Source organism: Triturus cristatus, chromosome 8 (assembly GCF_964204655.1).
Source record: "Triturus cristatus chromosome 8, aTriCri1.1, whole genome shotgun sequence".
Lineage (NCBI taxonomy): Eukaryota > Metazoa > Chordata > Amphibia > Caudata > Salamandridae > Triturus > Triturus cristatus.
Genome location: NC_140591.1, coordinates 891693457 through 891705828, shown reverse-complemented (window position 1 = coordinate 891705828; position 12372 = coordinate 891693457). Strand labels below are relative to the sequence as shown.

Sequence of the window (12372 nt, the reverse complement as noted above, 5' to 3'; positions counted from 1 at the left end):
ACTACATCTCCCACAATGCTCATATCCTCACGTGACAGGAAGTGGGGTGTGTTCTAGGAATGCCGGTACTTATGCGAGGTCCATTGTGATAAGCAGTGTCGTGATCAAGGTCTTGTGGAAAGACCGGAACGCGTTGATTTTTGTGGATTTCTCTGCTTGGGGCGAACTTAAAATTAAAGCATTGTATCAGAACTACAGAGTGTGATCCTGATTTTCCCTTTCTGGGAGTTGTGGACATATATATATATATATATATATATATATATATAAAACATATAATTGTCCAAGCCTAATCGCTATTAAAATGTAATTATGAGTGAACTTACTATTTGAATATATAGAACTCTAACCACTAGTATATGTAGTAGACCTTTGTACTTACTACCATTCCTATGTGATTTCAGAGTTTTTCGTTTGCACCTCTTCCTTGAGTGACTTTTCAACTTGTACATTTGCAATTTGTTCTTGTTTATATCTCCTCCTTTAGTGATTTTACAACTTGTACATTTGCAATTTTTTCTGTTTGCATCTCGTATGTAACTCATGTAATCCAAAGTCCTTATGTAACGCAACTGTTTCTTTTGTAAAGCGCTCTGACACCTTTGGGTAATGTTCGTGCTATATAAAAATCGCATTAAATAAAATAAAAAATAAAATGAATCACGGATTCAAACGTTATCTACTGAACAAAACAGAGTGGAAGATTTAAAGATACACACACTTTCTGTAAATTGTCTACAAAAATCTTTATTGAAAGGATTTAGTACAAAAGGAGGACACATTTTGTTTTGTCTTTCTTAAAGTCTTAACACAAATTCTGTTCGGCTTATACAGGCTTGGCAAACAAGCGGTTATTTAAAAATAGGGAAGATACTCAAAAATACAAATAATTACTGATTTAAATATGTTACAATATGAAGGGTTAAAAAGCTTAACCTGTAAGGTCGAGAACGCAAATGGTATTGACATTGCACTGCAGCTGTGTATCGAGGGACATACAACCACTTTCATTTGACTGTTAAAAACACAACTCCACATTGGTCCAATAATTTCACGTTTGGGTGGCACTCGCCGGAGACCTAACACTATATTGCTGCACTGCACCGACAGTTACAAAACGGTCAACTATTTTTTTCTCCAGTTTATGACGGCAGTTAATCAAGGGCATGCATGATATATAACATGGGTTACCTAAAACTGACAATGTTTCTCTTACACTGTACCGCAAGGAAATATGTAAAGCTTGCTTATTTGTTACCCTTTTCATACTGGTGACAACTGTCATTTGAAAAACTTTTAACCCATAATGAAGGCCATTGAAGTAATTAACATCTGCATTTATTGGCGAAGGGAAGCCATATTCGTTTATTGTGACAAAAAAGGCACATCTGTTATCAATGTAAGAGTTGGCAAAAGTACAAGTCTATTGCGCACATGCCGACAAACTAGAAGAGGAAAAACTAAGCCTGATTGCAGGTGGCATGGTGCGCTTTACACAGGTCCTCAAAATGAAAACTGCAATTAAGAAACTGAGAAGGGATGGTCTGTGATATTTCACATTTACATCATCATTTCCTAAATAATCCTGGGTTCCTGTGCCTTTCTCATCACTCAGCAATACAACTTTCTGCTACGGGTAGTCGATTTAGAAACACTACTCCTGCATAACTTACAGGAGGAAGAAAATCTAACAAAAGTCACTGGGATACAGTGCTATGTTAGGATTGATAGGCCTATGAGGTTAAAGTTAATTCACAACGCCCTTGGTGGCGCCTCGCTAAAACGAATGACGCGGTGTGGGATGACTGTCGTGCAACACCTTGCCACGGGAAATTAGTTAATTATAACAGCAAACCGGTGCAGTTCTTAAGGGTCTACAGATGAAATAACTAGATTGGATAACATACTATTGCATTGGTTGGGAAACAGAACCAAATATTGAGACGCCAACATGAAACTAAATCACATTTAAGAAACGCTTTAGGGATAGCAAAAACATTTCTATTTAAAATGAATACCTAAAATTCTCCTATCTGGATATGGTGACACACTAATAAATCAAGTTAGAGTGTGTAATGTACTTCGGAGGAGCAGCACGGTCACGCCCCTGAACCCTCTAGCTGTGGGGGCCTCCTTCACCGTGCATGATGCATGACTCTTTCTCAATGTACCGTGCTGAGGCTCTGAAAGAGCTTGCCGAGGTTCACCTCGGAGTAGCCACTGCCAGCAAGACATCTGTCCACAGCGCTCTTCAACTTCCTGTAGACGCTCGCTGACACATCCTGGTCTATGCTACTTTTCACGTGACCTGTGAGAAAAGAAGACAGAGGGGTTAAAGGACCCAGAAAGACAGAGCATAAGATTTTGGTAGCTGGCAGTTTTTTTTTTTTTTTCAAAGACGTCAGTTTTCTGAACATGTACCGAAGCAAATCAGGCGTTAAATGCGATGCATGGATGAGCTAGGGCTACCAGATAACTAAATGTTTCTGCGACACCTGGTTTCTCCAGTCCTGGACTTTAGCTTAATGAAGCACAAATTACTACTTGTATAACGATATATCTGTAAGAGACATTAGTTAGTAATAGATTCCTTACCTTAGAATAATCCCCAGGCGTCAGACTGGATCCTGAAAGTTTTGTTAGCAGTACTGTTGCCCGCCAGAAGGTGGCGTCCTGCGGCTCCATATCGGTCGCTGGCGTCGTAAGCGCCGAGATGACGTCACGGAGACTACTTAGGCGCCACACATGCGCGCTGTCAGTTCTGTACACGGCTTTCCGCGCCAGGAACGCAGAGCCATGCAAGAAACAGACCACTGGTGCCATGAAACTAGGGCCCTGAAAGGGGATGACATTAACCCTAGAATCAGTTCGCAGAACGGAGACGATGGGTGGGGCGGTAAGGAATCTATCACTAACTAATGTCTCTTACAGATATATTGTTACACAAGTAGTAACTTGTGCATCTGAAAGAGACACGTTAGTGATAGATTCCTTACCTTAGAATAGATACCCCAGCAATTCCAACCCCGGTGGTGGGTCTGCGAACAAGATTACACCAGAAAGTCACGGAGCACGGAACGGCCAAAGAAGCCGTCCCTCCAGACTTGACTGTCAAGGCAGTAATGTTTGGTAAACGTGTGCAGCGAGACCCACGTAGCTGCCTGACAAATGTCCTGCAAGGGGACACCGCGTCCCAAGGCAGTAGCGGCTGCCGTTGACCTGGTAGAATGGGCACGCAGCCCCCACAGGAGGCTCCTTCTTAGCCAATGAGTAACAGTCCTTGATGCACAGAACGACCCACCGAGAGATGGTCTGTTTGTGCACAGCCCGACCTCTTTTGGCGCCCACGTAGCCAATAAAGAGCTGGTCATCCACCCGGAACGGTTGTGTGCGTTGCAGGTAGAATGACAGTCCACGTTTTGGGTCCAGACGGTGGAGACTCTCTTCCTCTTTCGAAGGATGTGGAGGCGGAAAGAAGGTGGGCAAAGTGATGGTCTGCCTGATGTGAAAGGGCGTGACAACCTTTGGCAAAAACAGAAGGACTGGTCTTTAAAACCACCTTGCCCAGATGAACGGAAAGGAGGTTTGGAAGAAAGAGCCTGGAGCTCACTCACTCTTCAGGCAGAGGTGATAGAAACCAGGAAAGCCGTCTTGAGAGTGAGAAGATGCAAAGGACATGTATGAAGGGGCTCAAAGGGAGCGCACATCAGATATGTTAAGACAAGATTTAAGTCCCATGGAGGCCTTTTGAACAGAACAGGAGGAAACGTGTGCGTAATGCCTTTGAGGAAACGGTTAACAAATGGGGACTTAAAAAGAGAAGGCTGATCTGGAAGCCTTAAAAAGGCGGAGATGGCCGAAAGATAACCTTTGATAGTGCCCAGAGCAGAGCCCTGCTGGGCCAAAGAAAGAAGGAACAGAAGGACCTCAGAAAGGGGATCCCACAGCCTTAGCTGCGCACCATGCCACAAACTTGTTCCACCTGCAGGTGTATACCGTCTTAGTGGAGGGACGTCTGGCTGCCAGAATGACATCAAAGACTTCGGGAGGAAGATCGAAAACTTAACTGTCGCCACCCAATCTCCACGCATGGAAGTGGAGGCTGGACAGGTTCGGGTGGAGGACCGTCCCCTGCTGCTGCGACAGAAGATCCTCCCGAAGAGGCAGTCGGATCGGGGGGTTGATCGCCATGCTGAGTAGCTCGGGATACCAGTATATTCATGTCTCATCCGGAGCCACAAGGATGACTTGGGCCCGGTCGCGCCAAATCTTCTTCAGCACTCTGGGCAGAAGTGGTATAGGCGGAAAGGCGCACAATAGACCGTAACTACACTTGTGACAAAAAGCGTCGCCTAGCAAGCGCCGCCTTGGAAATTCCAACGCGCAGAACTTATGACAGAAAGAGACCTTGCATACAAGTCCGAGTTCAGACGCCATTCGTGATCCATCACGCAACGGCGGTTGAGTTCGTCCACCCTGGCATTCAGAGAACCTGCCTGGTGTTGAACCACCAAGGTAATGCCTTGATGTTCCAGCCATGTCCAGAGGCGCAGAGCCTCCTGACATAGGGTCCACGACCCCACCCCGCCCTGTTTGTTGCAATACCACATGGTGGTGGTGTTGTCCGTGAACACCTGCAGCACACGTACCCGGACAGAGGGAAGGAATGCCTTCAGTGCAAGCCGATCGTCCGCAGTGCCAGGAGGTTGATATGGAGCCGGGACTCCGCCGGAGACCAGAGGCCTCTGATCTCCGCCTCTCCCATGTGGCCACCCCATCCCAGGAGGGACGCATCCATCACCACGGTGTGCTCCGGTTGGGGAAGGGAGAGGGATCTGCCACTGACCCAATCGCGGTCCGTGAGCCACCACTGCAACTGTCGTGCAGCGCCCTCCGAGATCTGGACGTGACCGGACAGGTCACCCTGATGCTGTGCCCACTGAAACTTCAGGTCCCACTGCAGAGCCCGCATATGGCATCTGGCATGCGTCACCAGCAGGATGCAGGAGGCCATCAGGCCCAGCAGCCGGAGGGTCATCCTGACCGAAACCCGGGATAGAGGCTGAAAGATCGGAATCATAGCCTGAATATCCTGGACTCGCTGCTCGGGAGGATAAACCCGAAACAATGTCGAATCCAGAACCGCCCCGATGAAAGGGAGCTTCTGAGAGCGGCTCATGTGCGACTTCGGCACATTGATTGAGAATTCCAGCAAATGCAGGAGTTTGGCCGTATCCTGGAGGCCGGGGGCGAGCCCACCCTCAACAGCCAGTCGTCGAGGTAGGGGAAGACTGACACCCCGGACCTGCGCAGATGAGCTGCGACCACCGCCATCACTTTCGTGAACACCCGAGGGGCGCTGGTAAGGCCAAAGGGGAGCACGGCAAACTGAAAATGCTCCTGGCCCACCATGAACCGCAGGTAACACCAGTGGGCCGGCAGGACAGGGATGTGAAAATGAGCGTCCTGCAAGTCCAATGCTACCATCCAGTCTCCTGGGTCCAGGACAGTCAGGACCCGAGCCAGAGTGAGCATCTTGAACTTCTCCTTCCGGAGGAAGCGATTGACGTCCCGAAGGTCCAAGACGGGGCGCAAGCCCCCTTGGGGACCAGAAAGTAGTGGGAATAACAACCACGTCCTACTTCTGGCCCAGGAACGCGCTTGATGGCCCCCTTGGCCAGGAGGACCGAGACTTTCTGACGGACAAGGGCCAAATGATCCCCCGACATGCGGTGGTACCGAGGCGGCATGGCTGGAGGGGAAGACAGAAAGGGAAGCGAGTAACCTTGGCAGATTATCTGCAGCAGCCACTTGTCCGACGTGATCTCGTGCCAGTGGTGGAGGTGAACCCTGCCACCCACTGGTGTGGGGTGCCCCCTGAAGCTCGGGTTAGGAAGGTTTCAAGGCGGAAGCAGCGGGGGTGGAAGTGGACTGACCACACACACGCAGGTTACCAGACCCGCACCTGCGATACCTACGTCCGCGGCCTGGCTAAGGCTGGTTCTGCACAGGCTTGCTGGAAGAGCACACCTGGGTACCCCTGTCCTGGCTACAAAAGGAACAAAACCCCATTGTGGCAGGGTTTTTCGAGGAAAGACCCAAAGACTTGGCCGTGGCACGAGAGACTTTAAAGTGCTCCAGGGCATTGTCAGCCTTATCACTAAAGAGGCAGGAGCTATCGAAGGGGATGTCCATGAGCGAGCTCTGGACATCTGGTGAGAACCCAATGGAACGCAACCAGGCGTGGCGCCGCAACACCACAGTCGTGGAAAGCGCCCTGCCCAACGAATCAGCGGTGTCCAAACCACACCTGATGGCAAACTTCGCCACATCCTTTCCCTCCGCAATCGCTTGGGAAAGGACAGCCTGGACCTCCTCAGAGCACTGAGGCAGAACCTCCGCCACCGAATCCCACACTGCGTGGGAGTAACGGCCCAATAAGCAGGCGGTATTAACCAACCTCAACCCCAAACTGGCTGAGAACAACCTCTTGCCATATTGGTCCAGCCTCTTACAGTCCTTATCCGGTGGAGCAGAAGGAAAGGCACTCTGCGATGTCGAGGCCTGAATGACCAGGCTCTCAGGCGTGGGGTGAGTGGTCAACAAGGCAGGATCACCAGGCGCCGGGCGATGACGCCTAGCGACGTTCTTATCGACCGGCGCCCCCGAGGCCGGCCACAACCAAGTACCCAAGAGGACTTCGGTAAGGGCCTCATTGAAAGGGAGCAGCGGCTCAGACGACGTAGACACCGTCTGGAGCACCTCCGTAAGGAGGTTGGTCTTAAAGGCCACCGTAGGGAGGTCGAGATGGAGAGTCTCCGGGGCTAGATGCAGCACCATAGTGTAGGAAGCACCCTCCTCCATAGTAGACAGAGGCGAGGAGAACCCCGGGTCAGAAGACACATGAAGTTCACCCTCATCTTGGAAGGTCATCCACCCAATCCTGCTCCGAGTCACACTGCCGCGCAAGGGGGTCCTCTGAGCCGTCCCAGTCCTCGTCTGGCTCCGGGATAGAAGGAGCCGGCCGCGGAGGTAGGACCAGAGCTGGAGAGAGGGGGCCAGTGGCTACGGGAGCGGCGCCAGCCGGGGCCGACCAGGAACCAGATCCCAATGAGGATCCCAGGACGGAACAAAATGGTCTGAGAACCGGGGCAGGATAAACGGCACTCAGTGCGGCGCCTGTCTCGTAGCCAGGGGCGGCGCTGTGGCCGGAACCAAGGGCAGCGCCGGGGCCGGAGGCAGCAGCGTTGCACCATGTGGCGTTAGGGCAGGAGCCACGGGTGCTGGATCCAGTGGCTCCGGGTTTGGCGCCAGAGGCGGTGCCACCGGGTCAACAGGATCTGGACAAGGGGCTGCAGAGCCTGCAGGCGCACCGGCGGGAGCCCGAGGCCTAAACAGGCGGTCCAAGGCAGCAAGAAACTCTGGCCTCTGCGCGAGAGTCGCCGACAGACCCGGGTATAGCGGGTAGGCCGCGGGACTTCCAGGCTCCAGAGGAGCTGCAGGGGCAGAGCCCCTGTCCCCCTCGTCCGCCTCCGGGGGGCGACAGGGGGACATCGGAGAGTGAACATGCTTCTTCGATGACTTCTAATGGCATCTCTTACTGGAATCTGAAGGTGAAGACTTAGAGTCCAAGGAGCGACGGCTCCAGTCCCGTGAACGGCCCCTAGACCCGGAGCGGCGGTGTGAGGAGTGCTGGACCTCCAGCAACTTCCGGCGCCGCTCTCGTAATGCCTTCGGGGCCATGGCACGGCAGTCCCGACAATCCCGGGAGACGTGGTCGTTTTCCAGGCAGTAGAGGCAGACATCATGGGGGTCCGCCACCAACATATTACGGTGGCACGACCCACAAGACTTAAAGCCGGGCATCCCTACATGCACCAGGAGACAAGAGAAGGAGACAAAAAGTCTAAAAAAAGTGGCCGAGTTAAGTGCTCAATTCGGATCCGCACTTTCGGCACGGAAAAAGAAAGAACAGACGTCAGCATGCATGGGTGGCGCCTAAGTAGTCTCCGTGAAATCATTTCGGCGCGTACGACACCACTGATGGACACGGAGCTGCACGACGCCACCTACTGGCGCGCAGGGGTACTGCTAAGCAGAAAACTTTCCGGATCCAGTCTGACGCCTGGGGGTTATTCTAAGGTAAGGAATCTATCACGAACGTGTCTCTTTCAGATATGGGGAGTTACCGCCATGAGAGCCAGTAAACTTGAACTAATTTGGGCCTTAGCTGAAACAAGGGCCTCGAACGGAGACTGGATAACAATTGTTAAGTGAAGTGAGATCATGTGTCCTAGAGACTGACCTATACAGGTCATATATAAAGCAATCTACTTGCACGTTCACCATACTCCTGCACTTTTATTTCGGCAATGCTAACTATGTTAGAGCCTATACCTGTGGAACCACGTTAGAATCCTCCGCTCCCCTTTATCTCTTTTTGCAGTACTGCGTAATAGATAATAAAGTACTTCTTTTTTATAAAAATGAACACTGAATTGGACCGTTATTTTCCTATATTAAGCGATTGATTGATGCCCAACCTCTGCGTCCCACAGAATCCCTGCTAACAGCTGCCCTGCAACCCTGAGAATCAAGTGCTGAGTGGCACTTGGTTCTTAGGTTTCAGTGCCATAGTGGGTCAGGTCACAGGAAAGCAGTGGTAAAATGCCCTAAGCACCTCGGTTGTTGTCCAGAGGCCCCTAGTTGCCTCAGGACTTTGAAATGGTTCTAACAACCATCATAGTATTAAGGGTAAAAGCAGGGACTCTTGGGGCTAAGTGCCCAAAGTATGAAGGTGCAACCTTTATGTGTAAACATTTTATGAAAAAAAGGAAAATCGCGCTCCACCTCGGGTACTATAAAGAATTATGTTATGAAATGTAATAGTTATGCATGGCTCTCATAGAGAGCCTTTATCATTTATTTCAGTTTCTGAATCTCACAATCCACTGCTATGACGTCGCAACAGTTGAGAACAAAACTGGTTACTCACTGTTGTGATGTCATGAAGGCCTTCCAGGCTAACCGGACTCCCTGAGAGCCTTTCAGTGCAGTGCTGCTTGTCTGTATTGACGGAGAGCAGAGCTCACAGCTGCAGGAGGGGGAAGGCAGGTAGGGAAGGTGGTCAGGGTTGGTTAGGGATTGCAGGTACGTTTATTTTTTTTACTTGGGACAGGGAGGAGGGGCCGTGTTATGTACAGGTCCCCCATTAATCCTCTGACCCTGCATAGCAAGTGTAAGCAGGGGGAAATGATTTTAGGGCAATGCACAACATAAAATTAAAGATGGGTAAAAAGTGAATTACAGGGATGTTTTTCACCTCAGGGTTCTCAGTGATATCATAGACAACTCAAGCTTCGCTCTTGTCATCTATTTGATGTCACTCAGAACCCCTCAGTGAAAAACATACCCATAATTGACTGTTACCCATTTATAATTCTATAGATGTAGCATAATAGCAGCAAAGGGGAATCTGTTGTTGCATACCAGCGTCACACCCGTTTTGGAATTAAATTAAAGATCTGCTTGAATCACGAGTGGGTATTTACTTTTATTTTTTAACATTTCAGTCTGCATTTATTTTTTGGCTACCTTATTAGTATTTATCCATATTTATTCTGTGATTTGCGAATAAGGGGAGTCAAAATTGGCACATTTCCACATTTATTTAACTGATTAACATACTCATACTTTGATGCCTGTCGCATTTTAGTGAATTCAGCAGCCAATTATAGCAGAACACTAAACCCACAGGTAAGTATTAGCAATTTACCGCAAATATATTGTAATATATGCCTGCATTCAAAGATAACCTAACCTGTTTAACTCCTCATGCTATCTATCTGCTCATCTGTTGTCTAGGATTTAACAGGCAGCATGGTAAGTCACTCATTAGAAGCACAATTTTCAGTTCTTTTCTGCTTTTAAAAATAAATACAGACAGGAAACACATTGCTTTCGGTCTGTATTTATCGATAAAAATCAGTAAAAACATAAAATTGGGAACCTTCATCATGAGTAACAAATGTGGTGACACTTCCCGGTTTCATTTTTGGTGATTAGTATTAACTATCTTTGCTTGTTGTTGGTCATTTAGGTTTGTTGCGTTTCCTTTTCTCCTATATTTTTGAAGCGTAATTCCTGCATACTTGCTCTTATTTTGTCTGCCGTACTTAAGCTGCACACTTTCAGATATTGACACCACAACATAACAAGCACTTCTACTATTATCTGAAACAGTTCATTTTTTATGTCTATTTAATTAAGTACAACGCGGGGAGCAAGAATAAAAAATGACCCTCCAAAATTGGACAGCTAGCTCATCTACGCTTATTGACGTGCTTTCTGGGAGGCAATGACCAAGGATTTTTCACCCCCAGCCAGCATCTCTGTGCGGAAGCCGCACAGTGACGCTCGCTGTCATTCACACTCTGCTGTGTGGCAGCTCAAATAGTCCCCTTTCTAACCAACCTGGTGAGAAAAGTCAATATCCCATCAGCGGAGGAGGTAAACACATCAGGAGCCGTGTCCTCTCTCATCTTCCCCTGCCCGGTATAAGAACAGTTACTGAAATCTCGTCGCCCCAGTGAACTGATAGAGTTGTGTCATTCAAATGCATAGCAATGCCAAGCTGTTGCTAGGCCAGAAATGGGACTAGCTGTGCGGGTTTTTTTTTTCCAGCTATAGAGATAAGCCGTTGCAAATAAACTCATAACTCCTGTCGTTTCTCCTCACTAGCGACTCGGCAAAGCAAGGGATTATAGAGATGTACAGGTTGAACTAAGTACAGAATTAATAAAACATCCTTTTCACAATCTTGTAGTTCTTCTGGAAACAAATACCAGAATACAGACTTACACAAAATTAACAACCAGCAGTGCAGAAGTTATTCCAATATTTTAAGAAGCTCAATTTGTAGGTGTGAGTAATTGGATTGGTGGTTGAGTGGGTTGTTAATCCTGCTCAAGCAACAGCCACAATCCAAGTCATGGTGAACCACAAGAGTCACTAACCTAACCTGTGCTTAACCCTCTGGTAGCTTGGCTTCCCCTTTGAGGAAGAGGAGAGTGTTGGAGGGAACGAGGTCCAGTGGGAAATCCTGTTGGATGGATTACCATTGCGAGGTGAGATGAAACAGCTGCTGCACCGACTGGGTTATTACCCATGTGCAGGACAAAGTTGGCGACCCCCAATTCCAGGAGAGGGCTGCAGTGAAGTGATACGTGATCTGCGCTGTGCCGATTGGGTCGGAGCGCATGTGCAGCTGTTCTCAGTAACCCCGTATGCCAGGAGGGGCTGATGTGCGGACACCTGCTTTGCCAAGTAGTTCTGTGTCCATGTACAATAGGGACTGTAGGAAACTGCCCATTTTTGCATGGTTACCCACCCCCAACTTTTTGCCTGACGTCTAATGCACTTTGACTTGATGTGCCCTGGGTCACTGCCAATCAGGCTCCCAGGGCCTGTGTTCTTTGACAAAGCTGTCCCTCTGTACTCACAATTGGCACATCTCTGGCCACAGGTCAGCCCCTTGTAAGAGGTGCCATAGGTACCAAAGGCACGGTGACCAGCAAAGGTCTCTAAGGGCTGCAGCACCTATGGTGCCACCCTTAGAGACCCTGCCCCTTAACACCCACACACTGCCATTGTAGGCTGCGTGTTTTTCTGCAGAGAAAAGTGAAGAGTCAACATGGCACACATCCCTGTGCACTATGCCTGCAACCCACTGCCTATGGTCTAGGTAAGTCAACCCTCTAGCAGGGTACACTAGAACACAGGTGAGGGTACAGTGCCACAGGCATTGTACCCTACAGTGTTTCAGTCCGTTCTTAGACAGTGTAAGTGCAGTACCGCCATAAAGAGGATATGGTCTGGGAGTTGGTCATTACAAACTCCAAACCTCCATAATGCCTTAACTGAAAACTGAGAAGTTTGTTAGCAAACTTCTCAGCACATTAAACCCACACTGATGCCAGTGTGACATTTAATGCAAAAAGCACTCTGAGGGCATCTTAGAGATGCCCCCTGAAAATCAACCAGCCTTAGGGTGGTTCCCGAATGGGTACCTGCAATTTGCCACCACAGAGTCTAAAAGGACTACAGGCTCTCACCCCGGTGGTGATGGAGTCGACAAACGGGGGAACCGGTGCTATAGTTGTCATCAGGATAGGCGTCGGCAGTGGATTTGAGGCAGACCTTGGAGCAAATTCGAGAGGTGCAGTCAGGAGGCAGCACTACCGGCGATAACCCAACTGGAGGTTACCTCATGGGGGCCGAATGTGCACGACAGGGCTCCAGAGGTTACCAAAGATCTGCAACATAGTCTCTTTGAAGGGCTGAATGTACTGCTGCATCGCTGATAGACCCATG

General features: G+C 49.1%; 1 protein-coding gene across 1 annotated transcript in view; it reads right to left on the bottom strand.

Annotated features, from left to right (window-relative positions):
- Positions 1-727: 727 nt before the first annotated feature.
- POLA1 (DNA polymerase alpha 1, catalytic subunit) overlaps positions 728-12372 on the bottom strand; it is a 2011520-nt gene continuing 1999875 nt past the window's right edge. Inside the window, exon 37 of the mRNA XM_085622423.1 lies at positions 728-2308. Within this exon, the coding sequence (XP_085478549.1) occupies positions 2163-2308 (146 nt within the window). The 3' untranslated portion in view covers positions 728-2162. The remainder of the gene's footprint in view (positions 2309-12372) is intronic.